Raw genomic sequence first — 25540 nt, forward strand, 5'->3', positions numbered from 1 at the left:
TTAGTTTCAAAATTATGAGACACCAAGGTCTCCTCAAAGAATTTCACCATCAACTCTTCCAGTTGATTTCCACTTCCTAAATACACCATAAGATTCTCCATTTTGTTTGTGTTAGCTCCATCAATTTTCCTGAGAAAACTCTTTGTTCCATATTCATATGAATGGATCTCTTTCTTTCCAAACATTCCTTTGATCTCAATAACTCTTTTTCCATCGTCCTTTTGTCTTATTCTTTGGATGTCATCTGCCTGGACATATTCCTTCATTTGACTGTAACTTTTCTCCTTATTCTTCATATGACTGTGGGTAGTCATCTCTTCATCTGTTAATATAACAGTTTCCAATAACTGCTTGTCTTTCCTCAAGTCTATATGACCTGCAAACATACAACAATCATCAATTTTAAAAACACAATACCTCCCATCCTCTTTTGATGCTTCAAGCACCCATCCTCAATCATAGATATTTTGGATTTCAGCAGATCCTTCTTGTTGTGACTCCATTCCTTTGAGTCTCTCCTTCTCTAACAAATCAATATGAATTTTTCCAAGTTCCCTGAACTCGTTCATCGGTTTTCCATTCCACCTTTTTTGCAATATCTTCCACTTGACCCTTTTCTTCATTCTCCATTTGTATCTTCAGTATTTAGTTGTCTTTCTTTGTACTACCATAATAATCTCTTGTTCCTCATTCTGCTACCAGTTACTATGCCTGTAAAATATAATGCCTTCCTCAAATTCATTCTTATGTTGTTTATCATCTCTTTTAAATTGATGGTTCCTTCCATCTTCATCATTCTCGATTAATACTTCTGTCTCCTTCATGTCTCTAAGGACATAGCTTCCTTGTTGTTCCTGATTTTCATCTCACCTTCAAATAACCTTCGCTTAATTTCTCTGATTTCAACATCATATTTATTAATGTTGTCTTCCATACCTGCAGTCACATTATTAACTAAAGAGTCTGAACATTTACTTAACTCTATAAATGCTAAAGACATTTCATCCTTATCATGCATAATAACCATAATCTCCTCTTTATCAAGTTCTAAAAGCTTCATTTCGCCTTCAGTTTCCTTGAGAAATCTTTCCAAGAACTCTAATTCCATAAGAAATCTCTCGAGTAGTTCATCACAACTTCTATTCTGAGCTTCATTCTTTTCCTGACAATCCTCCTGAGTTATCCTGGTTTCTGCACTATCATATTGCAAAGCTTTTTCATCAACTTCATTAAACAAATTCATTTGTTTACCTTCTTGTAATACCACTATGGCATTTTCATTAGACTTCTAGTCTATATCAACCTCATCTCATTGTTTCATGCCAAATAGAATTTCATCTATGAACTTTCTCTGCTGCAATAAATCAGTACCTCCTTCCTCTAAAAGGAATTATCCATCATAGTTCACCTTAAGAGCTTTAGTCCTGCTTGTGACAGTTTCGCTAGACTGTCCATCATCCTCTGTATACCCTACAAACATACAAAAATTGTGAGAATTAAAATCACAACGCTTCATTGCCTCATCTGCTTCCCTTGTCATCATATCTTCTAATTGCTCTGAACTGTGCCAATAGTCAATGAGATCTTCAGTTGATCTCTCATTATCCTCTCCACCCAAAATTTCACCTTGTTTTGGTCTACAAATGGAAACTTCCATTTCTGCTTCTGCTTCTTTGAGTTCCTCTGGCTCCTCTTGAGCACTCAATATCTGCTCAATCTTTGTCAACTCTTCTGCTATCTCTAAATTCACTTACTGAGTTATCTTCTCTTGTAGCCTCTACCACTTTACTCTCCTTCTCATGGTCCAACCATGCTTCTGGTCTTCATCACTTCTCTGCAGCATCTCCATCAATATTCCAATACAGAAATCTATCTCATCTCTCTCTGTCAAACTCTTTTTGACTCATCCTCATGCCATTTTCTTTGGCATCTTTCCTTCTGTTCTGGCTTCTTTCTGAACCTCTGATATGACTATCAATAGTCATCTTCTTCTCCTCTCTTCATGAGCTCCTCACTCTTCTGCAACAAGCCCCTGCAACAACAAGTCCTCCTTACTGCGATCTTACCTCATTAAGCTCTCCTCACTCAGTCTTTTGGTAAGCACGGTCCTCTATTTGGAACCTCCTCTTGAGCAACACCTTTTCTCCTTCTAGGCTTCTAAAATCTCTCACTCTCTCTTGAGAACACTTCAACTGTCCTCTCTGTCCAATCTCTTGTTGGATTCTTCAAGTTCATTGCCACTTCAGAGTGCTTTCCTTGCTCTGCTTTTAAGAACACATATGGTTCTTCTCTCATAGCTTCTCTTGTTCTATATTGTTGCAGTCTTCATACTTTCTTATGTTGTCACCTGTGTTTTGAATGGATTTCCTTTGTCTCTTGCATCTGCAAATTCTGCTACACATCACCTCTGTGTGCCTTCCTTCTGTCAGATTAGAATCTGATCTTTCCTCTTGCCTGCATGAATACTTTAACACATAACTTTGTTGTTAATTCCTTCATACCATATTTCTCCGTTCTGTTTAACCCCAATTATTCAATTACAATTCGGCTTTGATACCAAAATGATGTAGCAGAAACAAGGCTTTATATAAACCCATAAATGGATCTATAAAACCCAACAATCACTCGCTAAACATCTCTTTACTTTGAAAACTATGCCTTTTCCTTTTGGAACTCAAAAGCCTTTGAAAAAGGTTAAAAAAATTGCTTTTCCCTTTCGGAACCAAAAATACCCTCAGAAATGTCAAAACAAAGCTTTTTCCTCTTTTTAAAGCAATTCTATATATTATGCCGAAAATCTAGATCTGGCCAATCGGACGGCTTAGATTGAATCGCAATATCACCAATCGGGGTTCCAATGGTCCAAAACTATGGGCGCTATCCCTTGGCTGAGGTCCGATGGGATATCGCTAATCACTGTCGGCAATTGAAATAATAATGCCTTCTTTACAATATACCACCTCCACTTGAAAACCTCGATGTGATATGTCGCAATTGGAAGTCGCAAGTTTTGAGGATCAGGCCTTTGATGTGTGCCGATCCAACTACGCAGTGTGATGTATGTGTCGGACTCGATAGGATCCAAAACTTTCGTGCATAAAATTTCAAGTCAGCTTCCCCGAATCCACTAAGTGTTTAGCATGATTTCTCTATGTAAATGGCATCCAACGATACAACAAGTAGATACATTGGAGTGATCCTACCTGGGTTCCACAGACCCGATAGTGTTAAAACTTCTACCCATAATAATTTGAAGTCCTGATTATCAACCTGAAGGTGTTTCACACCTGGTACTTAGTGTATTTTGCATTTTCCAATTACAGAACCAAACAATGGAATGAATTCGCTAACTAATGCTTTAACACATTATTTCTATTATAAAGTATGAAAAACGTAGATCCAACACCAATATCATCTGAATACAGAGAAAAAGGAAGCATTCGAGGCCTCCACGGGTCGTTTATATAATAATGCACACAACACTAATTTATTCACAATAAACCCATTACAGAGTCTCGACATTGTGTCAGGTTACACAAATAAATACCTTTGTCTCAAAAGAAATGCAATCCACACTGTCTTTCTTTCGCTCTACTAACTCCACCCCTCAATCCTTTCTGGCCTGATTCTACAAATTAGTGGGCTTTTCCTCCTACAATACCCGTAGGCTTACATTACTCTTGAATCCTCTCTAATCCTCCCTCTCCCTTCAGAAAAGAAGGGAAATACATATATGTTCTATCTAACTATTTCCTTCCACAAATGAAGGAATTCACTGTATTCCTAGAAATCATATCCGACTCTAACTAATCAATATAGCTAATTGGCTTGATCTCCACGAAGGGAGGATCACATTTCCATTTATTCCTAGTTCAGTTAAGAATTAGGCAATAATTAACTACTTACATTTATTTTGAAATTAATACAAATTAAACAACCAAGTCTTCCTCCAAACTTGCATTAACCACAACATGTGACCACTCCATCACATTGCTGGCTAGGCCTAGATGCTCCTGCATCACCTAAATTATACATCTTCTGTGGTTTCTAAAACGAGAAGTTTTTTCTTTTTGAGGTGATTTCAAATTGTGTTGGATCATTTGATAGAAGGTGGCACTGCTTTATATGTGCATTATGTCTGTGGCTTTGTGTTCTTTCTAATCATAGACGAGCCTTATGTTAGTCTAGGGAATTTTAGAGTCTTATGTTTCATGGTGCTGGGTTATGGGGAATTTCTGATCCCACCTAATAACTTGGGGGATTTTGAACCATTGGTTTCGAGATTTAGAGATGACTTATTGGGTTCCTGGTTCGGTAGTCTAGGTGGTGCATCCATTCTCTCTTTTTTTTTTTGTAGGATCTGGTATTTCCATTAGTTGTCCAAAGTGATTCTTATCTATAGGGTTGATTCCTCTTAGGAAATGAATGAATAGATGGTGAGGTAGTGGTGGTATTACCACTCCATGGTAGTGGAGGGTCCATCCCTTTGCCTATGATTCAACGACTACATTATTCAATGCGGTCCCACTAGAGATAAGAAAGGAAATTCAGGAGTTGGAGAGTGAAGATGGTGGGGATCACCAATACTATTTTGAGTTGCTTGTTTAAGGTTCAAATTGGGTTCCCGTATCCACAGAAAAAAGGAGCCAGAAGAAACAAATTCTAAATTCACTAGCTTTACATCAACAAATGTTAACCCTATTGTAGCTAGTCTTCAAATAAAAGTAGGTGGAGAATTATAATGTGTTCTCCTTAGTTACGAATATTAAAAGAATGCTCTATAATCATAGTTTTTTTCTGGATAGTCTTGATTCTTGTTTGGACCATGTAGAGGGTTATATAGTGAGTTATTCTAATGCTTGAGATCTTATGGACTCCCTCGTTTGAGTGTTTAGGCCTCAGCCATAATTTCCTGCTAACCATGATTAGTGTTGGTGGGCTATCATGTTTCTTGAGTTCATTTTGGTTGGTCTTTAGTATGTCTAGAAAGGTATGGTTTCTTGGTTGGGTTCCCTGCTCTATTTTGGAAAAAGCATCAATTTATTTGGAATTTAATTAATGGACCATTATAGTTGTTATCATGGTTCCCTCACAAATCTATGGTAAGAGAGTGGGTGTATTCTATCATGGTTCTCCCCCTCATCAAAACCCTACCTCATTTGAGATGACATGATGTTATGCATGGAAAGTTGGATTGAGTGATCTGCTCTATGGATTTTTGGCATTGGACTTTGTAATCGAGATTCTAAGAGTATTTTAGTTGATGAAATAATTGTTGGGTGGGGGTTAGAGGGTGGGTGGTAGCCCCCCCTTTGTTGTGTTGGGCACAATGAGGGGGTGACAAGGGGGCGACTTGTATGGCAATGTTTTGCATGGTAAGCTAATTGGAGAAATCGACTCTTTGGATTTTATAGTGTTTGATCTTTGTAATTGGGATTATAAGTGTATTTTAGTTTATAAAATGAATTGATTGGTGTGATATGTATGGAAAGTTATGTAAACATGTTTTGATAATGAAATACAATTTCCTTCATCTACAAAAAAATTAATTCTTATCCCTATAAAAATATAGCATTATAATATTCACATCATATTAATATTTAAAATAATTTTTGATAAGAAGCATAACAATAATTGCTACATTCGTTTGAGAAAATGTTTTATGTAATGAGAGACATTAATTTTATTTTATTTTCAAGTTCCTTCTCCTCAGTTGATTTGAATTATGATAGATCTATGTTAGATATTCTCCACATAGTCCCTTTTTGGGATCTTTATCATTTTTTATTTGTTTAATGCCATCTTTTTTTAAGTTAGCTCTCCATAATTGATCCAAATTTATGATATATTTATGTTAGATATTATCTACGTATTCCTTTTTTGGAATATTTATCATTTCTTACTTGTTTAAATGGGAATTGTCTCAATTATCTTCTTAATTTACATAATGTTTTATTGTTTTATGGAATGTGTTGATAACCTTGAAATCTGTGGGATGTCCATGGGGGTGACCCATGCCCATGCATGAAGCCATGAAGGAATCCCTCAATACACATAAGTTCCTCAGCGCACCTTCAACATCTAAGAGAATGACATAAATGACAAGGTTCCAATGGGGAACCATTTGGTAAGTTGAAAGTGTAAGGTTTTCACTTGTTCATCGAATCATGAGGAGGCATAGGATTGCATCAATGTTATGTTGAGGAAAAGCATGCTGGGGTAGTTATTCTCTCTCGTGCATTTACTAGGTAGATAGGAAATGGAGCCTCTCCTTCAATGATGTGAGGTTTACAAAATTACTTGATTTATGTATAGAGAAGGTTGGGAAAGGTTTTCTATTCTTGATAACATTTATACTACTCGGTCATTTAGCTGAGGGAAACGAAACGGAAAACCCTTTAATGTTTCTGTTATTTTTTCTATTCAAGTACAAGGATTAGACATCCCTGACTCATCTCTTTACTTCTGAAAACAATGGGTTATCCTCAACACTACACACATATACATTCTCTTTGCTACAAATGACATAATTTCCTTTACCCCTTGTACAATAGGCCTTAAACTACTTAGGTACATTGTTTTCCTCATTGTCACGTCTATTTTCAACTTCCCATCTAGTTCTTATTGCTTAGAGTCAAGCAATTCTAGGGTTGTTGATATTTTCTTAAGAGATCATCCCTACTTCATATATGTCACTTTTGGTCATGCTACCTTTTTTGCTCTCACCTTATATTACCTTGGTTTCCTTCACCTCTCTCCCATATTGCTTCCACCCTATGCTCCAATTGATACCTTTTCACTTTCCCTACTTTCTCTCCAATGTTAAGGGAGAGAGGCTCATTAAGAAGATGACGTAGGGATCCTGATCCTCCATTCAACTAATGAACTCGAGCCCAAGTCCAAGCCTTAGTGTAACATTTTTGTGTGATTTCTCCCTGGGTCATTAAACACAAATGATCAAACATTGAGCAAGAACTAGTTGATGAGAGAACTAAAATGTTAGACATAGAAGTTATGGTAAATATGGAGGACTGCATCCCTAATTCGGGGACACCAAGAATGTGTCACAATCAGTAACTATACACAATGGATTTATATAAGATGTTCCACGTGAGGTAATTAAATACAAATGATAATAAAGTCTCTAACTCTCATCTAATATCAACATTAAAGATAACAAGTATGTGTTATACAATGGGAATATATCATGTGGTTTGTAAAGCATCCTGAAAGTAAAACTTGAATTGTATTTCACCCATCTTATGTTGAAGACACTATTTTGATAGTGCGCAAACAACTAGATTTTGTCCCTTATAAATTTGGGAAACTGTAATTTCTATGGAGTAGGTCTTTAGCTCATTTATCCTAAGCATCCGGTTGCAAACTAAATATTACAATATATAATAGAATTTTATTTATTTTACAATATATTATATTTTTTAATTTTTGATACATATATGTCAACAAAAACATGTAAAATGACGAATTAGATATAAAAAACATAAAAAAACATAGATCGATCATTGAACCATATCACATCAATCATCTAGAAGTTATAATCTTCATCAACCATGTCCACAAGTTAGTAACATACATATTACAACTGCAACATATTGAGTCTCATGAATCATGATTCATCAACTTCAATCTTAAAGTTTCAACTTCAATCTTTCAAAATTGAAAATTCAATATATAACATTTATCATCATTGATCACCAAAGTTGTACTTGTAAGCTAAGTTTAACCATTACAAGAAATAATATCTTAGATATTTCTAAGTTCTAACTTCTAACTGTTAACATGAAATGAAATGTTATAAAATGAAACATGAATAATGAAATGAAACAACTTTAATCTTTCACGAAGCATCATATTCATAATTCACAATCATTACCAATGAGTTATAATTGCCAACTTCAAACTTCAAATTTTCATTGTCACAGTCATATATTGTTTACAAAAAATATCATTATGATATGAAAGAGTCAAGAGTCAAGATTCAAGGACTCAAGACTCAATAGTTATGAAAACTAATAGAAACTAGAAAAGACAAGTAAACTGTAAATCTACATGTGGCCCTTGCCACAAGAGTCTCTAGGAGTATAAGCAGGTCGTGGTGGTCTTCTAGGAGTCTCCTGCACAGACCGACGACCACAACTAGAAGGCATATTCCCTCCACGTGAGGGTGTAGATGGAGGTGGCGACAACAAAGGAACAAGACTCAGAACTCAAGCACTGCTACTAGATGGTGGAGGTGGCATGGCTGCTACAACTGCTTCATCTTCATCCCTTATAAGTTCCTCTTCCAGTTCTTCAAGATGTATAGTGTCATCCTCCAAATTGTCTTCCTTTGGGTGGTTGTCCCAAATTTTATATGTGGGATCCTCATAAGCCCGATCACAGTAATGACTCAACAACCTCAAGTTGTAGTGCACATAAACCAAGCTTTCTGCCCGGTTTTCATTGAGTTTGTTTCTTTTCACATTATGTATGAAGCTGTAGGTGCTCCAACACCTCTCTCCAGAAGAAGTATGTACAACCTGTGATAGGACCTTTTTTTTCCAATTTTTGCAAAAGTCCCTGGCCGCACTGTCAGAGTCAATTTTGCAGTTGTTAGATAATATTGTCTCCAATTGATATGTTTGTGTCTTAATTGTTAATTGTATTAAACATGTTTCATCTAAAGTGGTGATTGTCTTAAATATAAAGTTTTTTCTTAAAATATTTTTGTCTCAAAATGTTATTGTCTTAAATATAAAGTTTTGTCTTAAAATAATTTTCTCTTGAATTTTTTGTCTTAAAATAATCTTATCTTAAATTGTTTTTGTATTAAATATAAAGTTTTGCCTTTAAATGTTTGTCTCAAATTAATTTTGTCTTAATATATAGTTTTGTCTCAAAATATTTTTATCTTAAATTATTTTTGTCTTAAATATTAAGTTTTGTCTTAAAATATTTTTGTCTCAAACTACTTTTGTCTTAAAATAATTTTGTCTTAAATATAACGTTTTGTCTTAACATATTTTTGTTTCAAAGTGCTTTTGTCTTAAAGTTTATATTTAAGACAATTCAATTGATATTAAATTTTAATGTAAAATAACTAAAATAAAAAGTTATTTTTCAAGGCAAAAGATTTCTTTTGTCTTAAAAAAATGTCTTAAAAGTTCCCTTGGTGTAGTAGTGATATTAATTAAAGATATTACAAATATCTATGTAATTGCCATTCTTTCTAGTTGCTTCCCCTTATATAACCTCCAAGTTCCAACTTTCATCTAATCCATATAGTCTATATTACATACCTTATTTCACCATTTCCCACCCCCCTCTACTTGAAATTCCCATTTCCTCTCATAAAGTACTTCCCTCTATTGTATAGTTGGTGGGGGTGTATCACCTCCAATACCTATTACATTTTACTTTACACCCTTCCACCATCAAATATCCACTCACCCTTGAAATTAAACATTATGTAGTCATTATTAAATTATGAAATTAATAAAAATATTAATAATTTACTTACCAGAAAAACAACAACCACCCAAAAAAAAACCACTATAATTTTTATATATACATAAATATATTATATTTTTTAATAACTGTTGTTATTGTTAAATAAATAAAATTCTATTATATATTGTAATATTTAGTTTGCAACCGGATGCTTAGGATAAATGAGCTAAAGACCTACTCCATAGAAATTACAGTTTCCCAAATTTATAAGGGACAAAATCTAGTGGTTTGCGCACTATCAAAATAGTGTCTTCAACATAAGATGGGTGAAATACAATTCAAGTTTTACTTTCAGGATGCTTTACAAACCACATGATATATTCCCATTGTATAACACATACTTGTTATCTTTAATGTTGATATTAGATGAGAGTTAGAGACTTTATTATCATTTGTATTTAATTACCTCACGTGGAACATCTTATATAAATCCATTGTGTATAGTTACTGATTGTGACACATTCTTGGTGTCCCCGAATTAGGGATGCAGTCCTCCATATTTACCATAACTTCTATGTCTAACATTTTAGTTCTCTCATCAACTAGTTCTTGCTCAATGTTTGATCATTTGTGTTTAATGACCAAGGGAGAAATCATACAAAAAGGTTACACTAAGGCTTGGACTTGGGCTCGAGTTCATTAGTTGAATGGAGGATCAGGATCCCTACGTCATCTTCTTAATGAGCCTCTCTCCCTTAACATTGGAGTTCCTTAGCCAAAGATATCTTCGAGTAGAGTTGGGTCCAACTAGTATTAGAATGAAATTGCTAAGGTTAGGGTTCATTTTTTCTATTAGACTAGTTCCACTGTCTAAATTAATAAAATCAAAGAATACTTGTAGCCAAAGGCATTGGTTCATGACTATCATCAAGCCGTTCACATAGGTTCTATTATCAGTTTGGAGTTTGGACTACCCTCTTACATTTTTTATGTCAATCAAGTTATACCAGAGTTGGATACATCAACTCGTTCTCAATCGAACATTCTAGCTCAGACCATTTAGGACTAACTCTTTGCCATGCTCAAGTAAGACCTGGTAAGGTCTTTTTGGGACATGACTTAGCAGGCTGGCCTTTTAGGACCAGAGCTCTACTAAGCGCTGAGCTTCTATGATTGAAGCTCTACTTATATAGAACCTTTCAGGACCTGAAGTTCTACTTACATAGGACCTTTCAGGACCTTTCTTTTGGCAAACAGAAGTTTATTTTTGGAAAGCTCAGAAAAGACCCTTTAACACCAGCCTGGTATAGTCCTTCTATGACCAGAGCTCTGCTTAGATAAGACCTTTCAGGAACTTTCTTTTTGCAAAGGGAGTTTCAAGGAGACGAGGCACAGTGCAAGTCCTTGGTGATAATTGGTGGAAAAACTAGAGGTCAGACCTGACACAAGAGTCTAAGGAAGTCTGTGCTTTGTGATGCAGCTCCTCAAGTATGTTTCTTAAAGAACTTAAAAATGTGTGGTTGTAAATTTCTTCCCCTATCAGAAACAATACCTGGGAGGTGTTTTCAGATCTCCAAATAATAACATACTTTTTATAAGCATGAAGGATACTAATGAAAATAATTGACAATTAAATAAAGCCTATTTTCTGGAGTCTCATGATCCATTATTCCAAATATTTAAGCTATAGGTTATAGTTCAAGTGTTGAAATATGGTTGAGTTGATATTTCTGATCTTAAGAATGTGGTGGGCAGGACTACCTGTTGGAATGTGCTGAGAGAAGCCAGGATGGAGCCTCCAATCCAGACACTGTATTTTCTCTCTGGAGGAGCAACCACCTTGATCCTCATGCTACTTGGAGCAAGTGCTGTGATCTCTTTGTTCATTCGATCAGCCATACCTGGAAACATAGTGGATCCCCCGCTCAAAACAATGTTACCATACAAGTCCTTTTGGATATCCACATCACATTTCATGATAGAGCTGTAAGTAGTTTCATGAACCCCCAGAGCTTCCATCCCAATGTCAGCAAGCTGGAATAAAATCTCTGGACACCTAAATCTTTCAGAGCCAATTGTAATCACTTGGCCATCTGGAAGCTCATAAGTCTTTTCCAATGCAGTAGAGGTCTTTTCCAGTTCCAGCTCCTTTTCATAATCCATTGCAACATATCCCAATTTTTGCTTCATGTCTTGAACTATTTCTCGTTCTTCTATTGTAGTGAAGGAGTAACCTCTCTCAGTCAGGATATTGCATAGTGCATTAGTTAAGTCTCTACCTGCAAGGTCCACTCTATAGATTACATGTGGGAGGGCATAGCCTTCATAGATGGTAACAACATGAGTGACATCATCTCCTGAATCTAGAACAATACCTGAAAATAGAATTTGGAATTCAAATATTTAAACATACTCTTTGTTTTGAAAAACCAAAATAAGTATCAAGCTTAACATCACTTGTATCAATCTCAGAGTGGTACTCGGTCTAGCAATTAGAGAACTCTGGGCTTCTCTCTTACTCAAGCCTGGGAAACTTTGACTTATCCTTTTATATTTGTTTGCTCAAGGGATTCCTTTTGGATGTTCGCCATGTATACTCCATTAGGGAAATTCTGGGAGCTTTGGGATATGGATTTCCAAGAAGTTCCGTAAATGCACAAAGTTTTGTGAAGGCATGAAGACTTGATTAACAGCAATAGGACATCTATATTCTTGGTAACATCTAAGGCCCATGAAAAATGAGCACCAATGAATTAGAATAAAATGGCTATTAGATAAAAATAAAAACAATACAATGCCAGAATCTCACAAAAGAAATAATAAAAAGAATTTGACTCTTGCAACACTTGCCAACTTCTGTTTGCTATTTTGACTGTAAATGAAGATTATAGAAGTGCTCAGAACCACTTATGTTGCATGCTTCATGACATCCTAAATTAAAACCTAGGTTAACAAAGAAAATCCTCCATAAGCTGCATATATATGATAAGTCAATGCTCCAATTACTCTGGATCTAACAAATTTAAGGATGTTCAATTTGAACTGGTGATTTTTGGCAAATTTTTAAAGTCATGAGTGATCTAATTATAAATTACAATTTACTTGCATCAAAGCAAAGCAAACAAATTAAACAAAACTGAAAACTTGCAGCATTGTACATTGGATGCAAAGAGGTACACCTCAAAAATCAAATAACTACAAAGCTTTAAACAGTCTACAGTAAAACGACATGCATCTTAAGCTCCACTAGCTAGAGCTAGCCACAGACTTGACAATCCATAGATTCAACCTACTATCCATCACGAGTTGACATAAGAAAATAAGTGATATAAATATATGCCGTGTGAAAAGCCTCCCATCAAAATTGGGAACAAAAACTGTAACTTAATTTGATTTTTAACTTCTGAAATATAGGCTCAATCTTAACAGTTATTGTCTCAAGCAGAGCAATCAATCTGCTAACTTATGCAAAAACAAGCAGAACTTTTGAGAGTGCACACCGTGAAAACTTTGGTTGGCAGAATGAGGGTATTAGCGCATAAGACACAAAATAGTCATTATTTGCAATTATTTACCCACCAGACATGATCATAATCAGGAATCTCTAAATTTGCTAAGGCTCATCACCTGAAAAGCGATTATACATGACATAAAAATGACTTGAGATGATGGCACGAGTCCGGACACTACTAATAATGTTCAAGCAACCCTGTGGAAGTAAGTGTGATTGACAGCTTCAGAATAGGGAAATCACAGAAAGGAATAGCAGCAGCAGTACTAAAATCAAATTACCAAATGTGCCTCAAATTATGGACAAGGAGGCTTCTCTTTCACTCTATAAGGGACAGGGCAACTAGGGTAAAGTGCAATTTCAACTAAAGGAGGATCTGGTTATGATGGGTACCTAATACATTTGCTTTCTAATCCTAACGTACTCATCCTAGTCTACAATATATCATGTATTTTTTAAATGTATTATATTAAATTGCATTAGCATATTTTGATGTTGAACAATGGATGTATGTCAAACCATGCACCAAGCCTCAATTTCTCCAATGGCAGGAAGCAGATTGGGCAAGGTGAAAGTCTGGGTGATTTTGACCAAAATATGCCCATGTCATAGCAGTAGCTTAGCCAAAGGAAGTGCATCAAGTTAATGGTTTGCCCTTGAGCAATGTTGCTCAAAGTAGGGATGAAGCGAGTCTGTTTTTTCGAAGCAAAGTGTCGGAAGTGTTATTTTCCAAAAATCGTCAGAAGCGAAGCGTCTTGTGTGTGTGTATATATATATTATATATTTGCATTTACATTAAAAAAACATCCAAAATGCCAAATTAGTTGCAGAGGATATGAAAACATGCATATTTGTACATAAATCAAGATAAATATGGCATCCATTGTACATCAATGATTAATTATTTAAGAATCAACCATCTAGAATCTAGCTTCCTCTCCTCTTGTCTAGTTTTTGCCTCTAGTTCAATTCTCTAGGGATATTAGTCAACACTGCCCAATTTTGATCAAACGTCTTAATCCAAGCCTTATAATATGGTAGAGAAAGCTTAACGTGCATGATCAATGATTTTTACTTGAGTGAAGGGTACACTTTTGCTAAGGCCATGGCAGAGGGGTTCAACAATCAACACCAAACACTGGGATACATATAGGGCTTGGTGCTCTTGATTAAATGCAAATCACCTATCCTCATACATGATATAATCTAATGAAATGCCACAATCTCGTTGATCCTGAAATCCCGAAAACTGTTAAGTCTACTAAATTTTGAATGGGTTATGAAATTGTATTTTCTCCATATGAAGTCTGATGAGGTTGGAAACACTCTCAAACATAGTGAGTCATTTCATGGGAATGTTAAAAATTTCTAATCAAGTTTAAAAGGAGGCAATTACAAAAGAGCTATCATATTAGTAGACATGTATCTAATCCCATGTCAATAACACTATATCATGGGGCCAAATGCCTGGAAGAAAAACAACTACACTTTGGCAATGTACGAAGACCATACTAAGGCATCAAACTACACACCTATTTTTCAAGCATGTTTGAGTGAATTTCAAACTCTAACACCCACTGAATACAACAGAAACAACAAAATTCTATGACATCTTTGGAAATGCATTACGGTCATTAATAAACACCAATTTGAAAAGGGGCACAGCCTTCATCTTCTAAATTCCAACACATGAAAAAATATAAGTGGCCAATAGGACCTTATACGACTGTACTGTGATTGTTAAGAATGTACGGCCATCAACATTTGATGATAGAAGATGATCAATTCTTATATTTTTAGCATAGAATAGACTGATCCATCGCTTCACTAATAAGTTGTCCTTTCAGCTTTGAGGCATGCATGAGATTCCAGAGTAGAAATTACTTTGGCTAGATGGTAGAAACAACAAAAGAAAGTTACTCAATGACAAGCTGAAAAGTGCATCAACCATATCAACAAAATGCATCGATGGGTGGAAGTGGGCATTGCATAAGACTCAGAAGTATAAGGAATCTCTTGATAAGCAACGAGTCAACTACAATATTAAGCCAAAGGAAAAGAATGGATGACGGGATAGAATTTTAAATTGAAAACAAACTAATATGGACTATTTCAAATTCTGAAGCAAAGTGGTAAAAGTGCCTTCAAATTGGATCTATCACAATACATAGTCATTCTTCCATTTTGTTCAGTGTGGATAAACTAATTGTTTTGAACCAGCAATGTTAGATGTATCAACCTTTCGAGAAAGACACCATTCTACAAGTCAGGGAGAATGAACCAAGAACAAAATGCAATAAATACACTAGATTTGAAGACAAGGACAACTCCATTGAACTAGCAAGTGGTTTCTCGAAGACCAACTCAAGTCTCAAAAGCAATTCCCTCATTTGGTGGACCAGATGATGGAGGAACACTATCCTGAAAAGTGAGAGGTTTGATCTCTACCTGATTGATGTGAACAAGTTCACCAACTGACCTCAACAGTGAGCTGACATAACCATGCCTTCACCCCTCCCCTTTAAGAATAGACATTTGCAATTAGAAATTCCCATTTACCAATGAACATAATATTCAGAAACATTGTCTACAATCTTCTCCCTCTTTTCGTATTTTTGGATTGAATGTGATCTATAACAGTGATGATAATCCATTTGTACTCTTAATCGCAACTACTCTGATTAATCGCGATTGGAATATCTCACATCCATTCAAAAGAGGTAGGGGAACTAAATGTGGTTGCATATTCTCTCCTCTTCAACCTCCCCGTTCTCTTCACCCCCCGAAGATGTCATTATCAGGAATGATATCTAAAAAGCTCCATCCTAATTTTTAGGTTGCCCATTTTGGGCTTCTTGGTCTTATGTTGACTTCACACTTCGAGAAGATCCTTCAAATTCATGCTAGACATATAGTTCATCTCGATGATCCTCAACATCAGGGCATGTTCCCAAAAGCAGAAAGCAAAGACTGTCCATCACATTTCTTGTGAGGAATGGGTATGTAAGCTTTTGACCCTTATGGAAGGCAGAGAATTTTATCTTTTTTAGGTGCTCAATCTATTATATCAGGACGCAATATGATTTCCCTTCCAAGGATTTGAGGGAGTTTCCATCCATGTTTTACAAATACTTCGATTGGAGATGTTTCAAATTTCTCCTCAAAGAGGTGGTCACCTTGAAAACTCTCTTGAGTACAATGAAAACTGCATATATTATTTTTTTACTCCCTACAATGAACGATGATTGTATGGCCACTGATACTACAAATATTACACTGATATTCATGACAATAGTCGTAGAACCACTAGACATTGCCCTTTCACAATAATTACCCAGAAGTAAACCTATATTTGGAGACCCAATCTGTAGAGAGGAATAGGCCCCACTCAGTTTCCATTCCGTCATAGAGGACCATGCTGTGATCATATTACCTCCTCCGTGTCTTCATGGAGGAATTTTCCATTGAGGCAATTCAACTCATTGGAAAAAACAGACTTCTTGTGGCCTTTATATGGTAAGAACTAGTTACCTAGCTCTAAATAGACATAGTGGTTCTAAAGAAGTTTCACTGTTTAAAGAAATCACGATGAAATTCCATGGCTATGCACAGTGATCCTAGAGCAATACTAAGAGGGCTGACCTCCTAGGAATGAGTGCTATTTTCCTTTCATTTGATTATGATTTTTCCCTGAGGGCTTAAACATAATACTATGTTTATTTTAGGCACGGACATTCTCACCACGTCTTCGGACCCAACCACTTACAAATTTCAGATCATCACGCTGTAGAGTATAGTGATGCTCAGAATACAACACAGCCAGTGGGATGTGGTCATTTTGGTTCCTCTGCAGACCATTATCCAGGCTACATATTTCGTCAATTTGTCCCAAATTTTGATTTCTGATAAAACGACATGACGACTAAACTTGTGGGTGGCTGATACTCCCTCAGCATAAGAGGAAGCCTAATTATTTAAAATACCCGTCAAATGAAAAAATAGCAAAAGCATTTCTACATGATCTACAAGGGACAAAATCAGAGAGCATGACACTCCAAACATCAATCAGAGCCCATAAATTAAAAACAAGGGTTTTCAATATCTAGTCATTTCTTCTTGAATTGAATAGTAATAAAAACGCCTGCTTTATTCTGAGACACCACTTACCCCGTGTGAAAACTGACTTTATCAAATGGGATCACCCAGACACAACAAGAAGATCATGTCCAAAGGTATGGTGATGGGCCGGCTCGATACTTCCGGCCTTGAATTTGACAACAAGAAGATCATGCCCAAAGGTATGGTGATGGGCTGGATCGATACTTTCAGCCTTGAATTTGACAATGATAGCATGTTGAAGCCCTGAAAATTGGGTCGACAACAAGGGGGATACCCGCCCAGTTCGGACCTTGGTTGGCAGCTCCTTATCCATTTGGTATAGTGGGTCCGACTGGGGATAATGGGACCAGTTTCCCAATCTAAGGGTGTGTGTGTGTGCATAGTTGGATGATGCTGATCTAAAGGTTCTAATCTAAGATACTTTAATCTAATTCTATGCTATTGTAATCTAATAAAAACAACACATCTAATCTATGCTAAGCCGGGATGTATTTCTTCTATTATGCGATCTAAAGTGATTTCAAATAATAACTGGTAATAAAGATCATTCAGCTATCATAAGAATGGAAATCAATTAAGATGAACCACTTTGCATAAAAAGTTAGGCAAAACAGTTGTGAACAGCATATCGCATAATAAGTTATTCATATATCAAACATAAATAAATGGCTCCACCGTACAAAAGTGCCAAATGGTAACTCAAACATTCATACAATAACATATAAATAACTAAAAACTGTATATCACTTTAAGAATATAAGCAAAAATGGTCAAGAGATAAAAGTACCATTTATGACTGGTCCTACTCATAAGCTTCAAGCAACAATGATTTATCTCTACTTGTTCTAATATCTACCAAGAGTACAGAAGTGCAACATCAGTAGCAGATATCAAATGCAAACATTAATAAACCTTGATCCATTCATTCATCAAAACCTCATTTGAGGGTGCAGAAGTGCATGTTCTGAGGACAAGTTTTTGACAAATTTCTGGACCGTTCTCTAAATGCCTGAGAAGGGTTTAAATACTGCTAACTAAATAACTTAATTACATAAATAGGATACGGTTTAAATGACCGCCCTTTATCTAAGCAAACTTATTTCTAAAAATTGAATCTAATTTCTAACTATTTTTGCATTTGCTCCTTAGTGTTGCGAGCATGTAACATTTGCCTGGGAAGCATCGGCTGGTTGTTTTCTGCTTTTGCTTGAGCTACGCAAATAGAAATGACAAGCATTGGCATCACTTTTTAGTAAACTAGAAGATGTTTTTGGGAATCATCCTCTGGCTGGATGAATTTACTGCGTATATACTTGGTAACAACCCAAATTTCTCTCAAATTGCTTCTGCTTTTGTTATCTCGGTTTCCAGACTCGTGGATGACTAAGTAAGTTAGGGACTTTGCTTTCTGAACAATTTTCTTAGCCTAGTGCAAATCGCGCATCGAAAACTGCCTCCGTTCTTTGATCCGGGCCTTTCTATTGCGTTTTCCGCCTTTAGCGCTTTTTCCTTTACCGGGCATCAGTTTCAGAATTTTGTAAACATGTTGCTTTTGTGAGATTTTGACCTTGAGTGTCGAATCGCCTATTGATATCAGCATCTGTTTAGTAATACTCTGAAATCTGCATTTTTGTTGCATGCGGTATCCGTTTATGAGGGAATCTCCTCTTTGCTCTCCGAGCATTGACGCTTTCCCTTTTTCCTTAGATGTTTCCTGCACATTGCTTCATGTTGTTTCCTGTTTTTCATTCCTGCAGTTCACGCAAAGAAAAAGAGTAATGATAATAAATTTTGACACGAAAGCTCTAAGCTCTACAAATGTATAAAATCATGACACCTCATAGTGAACTGACTCTTCGAAAAACACAAAATTGTCCTTCATGAATACTTTGGCATACATTCATTAATTTCCTTTAAGGTGCGCGCCCAATTTTTGGTTTAGGGATAGCTTTTCTTGAATGCTAAGCCGAGGAAAATTTGCGATGGGTGATTTCTGCGACTCGCATCGCAGCATCGCGGATCGCATTATCAAGATGTGTAATCGTGGAGTTTTTTGGTCAGTTTAGCACAGAATCACGCAGATCGCAGGATCGCAGCATCACAAGATCGCAGGTCGCATTTATCGCAGATTGCATTTATCACAAGATCGTAGATCGCATTTATCGTTGCAATTTGTTAAGTTATTGTGTGATGTTTATGCGATGTTGCGATATGCAATGACGCATATCGGCTATCAGAGATTTCTTAAGATTTTCATTTATGGGCGTTTTTTAATGTGTGCGATGCGATGAATTTCGCATCGCTTCTTCGCTGTTTTTTATTTCTCATAAAGAAATGTTTCACTCTTCTCCGTGCGATGTATTTTTTGACGAGTATAACACAAAAAAATTTTACAAAATTTTTTGAATTTTTTACTAAGGGTCACCACTTCTTTAGTGTTATTGCTAATACTAAAGAAGGAGGGGAGTTGTTGATGGTCACAACACAGCAGTAGGGCTTTCTCGCATGATGCTTATGGATCCCGTGGGCATGATATCCACATCCTGGAAGTTTCTCGTTTTGCTTAATGAACAGAGAGCGCAGGGGGGTTTTGCTTAATGAACAAAGAGCGCAGGAGGATTCGGAGTGTAGTGCATGCTTGCCAGATGCCAGATGCGATGCGCGGCGAGGGAGAATGAATCGAACACTTCGAATCAAACGGTGAATATTAATTCCATCATCTAACAATGAAATCAATGGCGCAGGAAAGTACAGAATGGCACTGGAGGGGAGGCGCAGGAAAGTACAGAATGGCACTGGAGAGGAGTTCTTCCCAAAGGAACGCCTTATGGCATAATAATTGTACAGATACTATAAGATTACAACAATGGCATGCAGATGCGTTTACTTTTTACAGGGCTTGTAAAATTCTTCCATTAAATGCCAAACCGGGTACACATAACATCCGTAACGCATGACAAACTTCTGGAATCCATTGCCACATAAATACGTGTTGCCATTTTGGGGTGAACAAATCACCTATCCTGAGAATTTGAAATAATACAGAAATCAAATTCTAAACCTAATCCTAAAACAAGAACTCTCCCATCTGCAAGAAATGGATCAGTGTAAAATGAGGGCAACCAGCGTGGCAATTAAGAGAGCGACCAGAGATGGCAAAGAGGAAGAGGACGGCGCGCTACCTGTTTGCGGACTTGGAGATGAACTGATCTCAGTGGTGGCAGCTGCGGCTTCCCCTGCGAGTAACATAATTATCACCAACGCCACCAACATCATTGAGCGCATATCTACCACTCTCGATTTCGATCTGCAGACCTCCATTGCGACGAAATCTCTCTGCAAGCTACCCGTGAATTGTGAATCCACCCGAAAGAGACTGGTAGAATTCACTAAACTAACCACCACGCTCCGCGAGATGTATAGGAGAGGCAGAAATATATATATATATATACGGAGAGATTATGCTCTGTCGGGGCAGCTCTCTCAGGAATCCAACGGTCATGTTGCTGCCCGCTCCTCCGGACCATTAGGCGTGACGGAGATGGGAGACCAGCTATTGTTGGGTTGTACCTCCCTACAGGCTGGAATTCCCATCGGATGAATAAAACGGCTACCATTTTACTCTATCTCGGGATTCGGGTGTATCCCACTGCCTTATTTCTAAGATAACGTAAAACCTCGGCCCATCGCATGAGTGAAATACAATGCACGGGATATTACTCGTTTTAGGTATATTATGAGGACAATATTGTTATATTTTCATTATTGGTGACGTTGTTAGTTGTCCACGTGGCTGCTGTGCGAACCTGGATATATACCGATACTTAGTTTAGTCTATTAGTCACTATCAAATTTTGGTTATTAAAAAAAAAATGAATCAAATTAATAATAAAATGTAACCATTGTCAATATATGATCATAGTTAACATCAATTAAAACTTGCTTTATATGATTTTACCACAGTAAGAGATTAAATAGAATTTTTTAATATTTTATTTCTATGTTTAAGAGGAAGTGAGAAAAAGATGGTAAGATTACAATATTTTTGTTGATTTAAAAGATCGAGAAGGTTGGTAGGGTGACAAATATTTGGAGAATTATATAGAGGTGAGTATAAAAAGGACAATCTAAGAGGTGTTTTTCATTTTCAACCCTCGTAGAATTGTATAAGTGACAAACTCTTTCATCTCATAGTGTTTTGGGAATTTACCAACACCCAATTTCAATATGATGCTTATAAGAATTAGTTATAATCTTGACAATGTTCATTTTCTTTTGAACACTAATAAATTATAATTTTATTCTAAATAATAATAATAATTATTGATAAACAGTTAATATATGAGTTGATTATATATACATTTTAAAAATATGTAATAAGAGTATCAAGTATGGAGATTTACACCCACTTTACCATGAGGCTTCTTAATCTGTAAATAAGCTTTGTTACAATACTATAAGCCAATGCCATGGCTTATCAATATCACATGCCCTAACAATCACAACTAATTTCATAAAGCACTTGTTCATATGCAATTTTGTTATTAATCTATTATTTAAATTGAAAAAAAATGACATAATTATTTTGGATATAAATATGAACTTTTGATTTGTGAATACTACTAAAAATATTCTAGAATATTCTATAAAGATTAAATCCTTAATAATAATAATACCATTAATAATAATCATTAATAAACAATTAATATATAAGTTGAATATATATATATATATATATATATATATATATATATATATATATACATTTAAAAAAGCTCAATAAGATTATCAACTATGGAGATTTATACCCACTTTAACATGAAGCTTTTTAATATGTAAATAAGCTTTGTTACAATACTATAAGCCAACGCCATGGCTTATCAATACCACATGCCCTAAAACCAAAACTAATTTCATAAAGCACTTGTTCATATGCCATTTTTTTATTAATTTATTAATTAAAATGGAAAAAGTGACAACTATTTTGGAAATAAATATCAACTTTTAATTTGTGAAAACTACTAAAAATATTCTAGAACATTCTATGAAGATTAAATATTTATCATCCACCTAATAATCATTGATAATTAAATCAAAATTTTAAAAGTTCTATTTCAAAATTGGCAAGCCCGCCAACATAAATATTTGTGATCAAATTATTTGAAAATATAGTACAGTCTTTTTGATATAAACACTACATAAAAAAAAACTTTTAAAAATGCAAATAATTACAAATCACCATTTCTAATATACAAGTAAACATATATAATTTTTTTTATAAGTAAGCACCCACGGGGATTTTAACCAATGACGTATCGCAAGAAATGCCTTAATAATGCACCTATTCACCGTCAATCCAAACCCCAAAGGCAGAAGTAAACATATTTAATTTATATTGTTTTAGTAAATATGACCACTAAAAAATATATTTTTAACAAATATGAAACATATACTTGATATTTATGATAAATATACATAATATTTACAATAAAAATGCTTTGTGGAACACTTTTTTTTTAATATAAAGTTGCTAATAGAGTAATAATAATTATCAAATTATAATTGAATACTTATAAAATTAATATTTATAAAATCATATATTATTTAATCATAATTTTATGTCAAAATAAAATATAAAAATTGTTTAATAACTTTAAACTAAAATAAAATACGATATAAGTTCACTTATATTAACAAACATTAGGGTTAAATAAAATGGGAGTAATCTTCATATAAATCAAAGCCGTAAATTAAAGGAGTAAACTAATGAAGCAAATGACTTTCGAGATTTCTAAAGGTAGATTTTTTAATTGGATTTATCTGAAATAAGTATATTTTTTTAGTTGGATTTATTGAAATTAACTTCTTTAAGTTGGATTTATTTGAAATTAACTAAAAGTAAACAAAATTGACCGGAAAAGTTATAATTAAGTTATTAAATTCATATAATTATATATATTTTAATTTAAATAAAAAAACATTACATTTTTATGCAAATTAAAAAAAATAAAAAAAAATGATCAACTTGAAAATAAAAATATAAGTTATTAAATTTACATAATTATTATTTTTAATTGAATTTATAGTTTAAAAATTATTAGGGTAATTATAATTTTAAATTATTAAATTTATATAATTATTATTTTTAATTGAATTTATTTCCATATTTGAAAATTAATTTAAATAAGTAAACATTACATTTTTATCCGAATCTTTCAGAAAAACAGGAAAAACAAAAAAATTCAGCCAAACTAAACCTAACTGAAACAGTTTTTACGCTTCCCCGGAATCAAGCACTTCGGCAATTTTATTTGAAAATAAAAAATAGCTTTTTGTGTACGAAAATAAAATGTCAAAATCCCACAAGATAGATGCATCGTCCACAACGAACAGATTCTAAACCAAAAAAACAACGAGGGAAAATTCTTTGAATTAGAGGAGTAACGATCCAAGAACATGAGTAGCAACGGACCTCAAGGTAGCGAATGACAAACGGAATCAAGTAGTTTTTAATGGGCAGCCTATTTAAAGCAATTTGGTCAATGATAACCCTGCTTTACCGCGAGAATCTTAGAACATGTTTAACCTATAACTGTTGTGTATATTTCATGGAAGCCACCCTGTGAAAATACTGTATATCATCTCCTGCTAACATTAGAGATCGAGCATATTATGATTGGTTGCAGAAATTTGGTCATTTCTCGGCATGGGATTTAGACATAGACAGATAAATAATCCAAAATGACCCTGGCGCTTATTCCATAGCAATTAAATATAGGACTGAAAATACATGTGACGAAAAGCATCAGAAACATGTTTCACAAAGCCGAAAGGCAACGCATAAACGAAAATTTGTAAAAATAATAATATAATTGTACAGGTAGTATGATTACAACAATGGCATGCAGATGCGCTTATTTCTTAAATGGCTTATAAAATCCTAGAAGTAAATGACAAATGGCGTGCCCGTAACATCCGTAACACATGACAACCTTCTGGATACCCTTGCCACATCAATACGTCTTGCCATTTCTCTATATGGCCATTTGGGTCTGAACAAATCATCTATCGTGAGAATTTGAAATAAAACAGAAATCAAACCCTAAACCTAACCCTAAAACAAGAACCCTACCATTTGCAAGAAACTGATCAGTTTAAAATGAGGGCAACCAGAGAAGCAATTAAGAGAGCGGCAAGAGATGGCAAAGAGGAAGAGGACGGCGCGCCACCTGCTTGCGGACTCGGAGATGGACTGATCGTAGTGGTGGCAGCTGCGGCTTTGCCTGCGAGTAACATAATTATCACCAACACCACCAACATCATTGCGCGCATATCTACCACTCTCGATCTCGATTTGCAGACCTCCATTGCGATGAAATCCCGCTGCAAATTACACCTCAGAACCGATTGGGTTAGGAGAATTGGTAATCCACCCGAAAGAGACTGGCAGAATTCACTAAACTATGCTCCACGCTCTGCGAGATCTATAGGAAAGGCAGACATATATATAGGGAGGGATTATGCTCTGCCGGGGCAGCTCTGTCTGGAATCCAACGGTCATGTTGCTACCCGCTCCGCCGGTCTATCCGGCGTGATGCAGATGGGGGACCAGCTACCGTTGGGTTGTACCTCTCTACAAGCTTGACTTCCCACCCCATGAATAAAACGGCTACCATTTTTCTCCAACCGGGGATTCGAGGTGTGGTCCCACTCCCTACTTTCTAAGATAACGTAAAACCTAGGTCCATCGGATGAGTGAAATACAATGCACGGGCGATTGGATATTACTCGATATTACTCGTTTTATGTATATTATGAGGACAACGGTGACGTGCTTAGTTGTCGTCGTGGCTGCTGTACGCACCATGGATAGATACGATACCGAAACTAAGTTAAGTTTAGTTTATTAGTCACTATTATTAATATCAAATTTTTGGTTATTAATATCTCATTTGTTTCTTATTATTATTAATATTAATATCTCAGGGTGCGTTTAATTTCACCATAAAATTTATTAGAATCATTGATTAAGATTAATCACTTCTTTATAATATCAAAACTTTTTTATTCTAATTCTTTATTTTTCAATAATTTTTCTAACCAATAATAAATTTTTTAAGATTATCCAAATTCTACCCAATGATCTTGTACTTGATTCTACCCAATGATGATCTTGTACTTGATTTAGATAACTAAAAATCCTGATGCTCATAGTAAATTATTATTAATTATCCATCATTAACGACTTATAATACTGATGTTGTTTGGTGGTGATGTTTCCGCTGTACACACCAACACTAGGAAAACAGTGTCGATGGTAAATTTTTTTAATACTGACGTTGTTTCGTTGCGATGCGGCCAATGTACACTTTCGATAGATATTGTTTCGTTTGTTTGTTTATCTTTTAAATAAGGTGTTATAATAATATTTTTTTATTTTTTTAATTATTATTGTTAGGA

At 35.2% G+C, this 25540-nt stretch overlaps 2 protein-coding genes across 2 annotated transcripts; both read right to left on the reverse strand.

The window, feature by feature from the left end:
* Nucleotides 1-1390: 1390 nt before the first annotated feature.
* LOC149156019 (actin-like) lies at nt 1391-16368 on the reverse strand. The gene is made up of 3 exons (XM_089444607.1): nt 16296-16368; nt 11212-11825; nt 1391-1708 (listed from the first exon to the last, which is right to left on the reverse strand). The coding sequence occupies exons 1-3, from the start codon at nt 16366-16368 to the stop codon at nt 1391-1393; spliced, it is 1005 nt and encodes a 334-aa protein (XP_089300733.1).
* Nucleotides 16369-19993: 3625 nt separating this feature from the next.
* LOC149156020 (uncharacterized) lies at nt 19994-20406 on the reverse strand. Its single transcript, XM_089438345.1, has one exon. The coding sequence runs from the start codon at nt 20399-20401 to the stop codon at nt 20183-20185; it is 219 nt and encodes a 72-aa protein (XP_089294471.1). The 5' UTR covers nt 20402-20406; the 3' UTR covers nt 19994-20182.
* Between the last annotated feature and the right edge of the window lie 5134 nt (nt 20407-25540).

Source organism: Pinus tabuliformis, chromosome 9, assembly GCF_031772625.1.
Source record: "Pinus tabuliformis cultivar Carrire ecotype Pingquan chromosome 9, CPIR1, whole genome shotgun sequence".
Taxonomy (NCBI): domain Eukaryota; kingdom Viridiplantae; phylum Streptophyta; class Pinopsida; order Pinales; family Pinaceae; genus Pinus; species Pinus tabuliformis.

Excerpts from the sequence above, each read along its gene's own strand:
- LOC149156019 (XM_089444607.1), bottom strand. The coding sequence starts at position 16,368 with ATGACGGAATGGAAACTGAGTGGGGCCTATTCCTCTCTACAGATTGGG. Across the intron at positions 11,826-16,295 it reads AAATATAGGTTTACTTCTGG|GTATTGTTCTAGATTCAGGA; the intron begins GTAATTATTGTG and ends TTCTATTTTCAG. Across the intron at positions 1,709-11,211 it reads CTCTCAGCACATTCCAACAG|ATATTGAGTGCTCAAGAGGA; the intron begins GTAGTCCTGCCC and ends AAGATTGAGCAG.
- LOC149156020 (XM_089438345.1), bottom strand. The coding sequence starts at position 20,401 with ATGGAGGTCTGCAGATCGAAATCGAGAGTGGTAGATATGCGCTCAATG.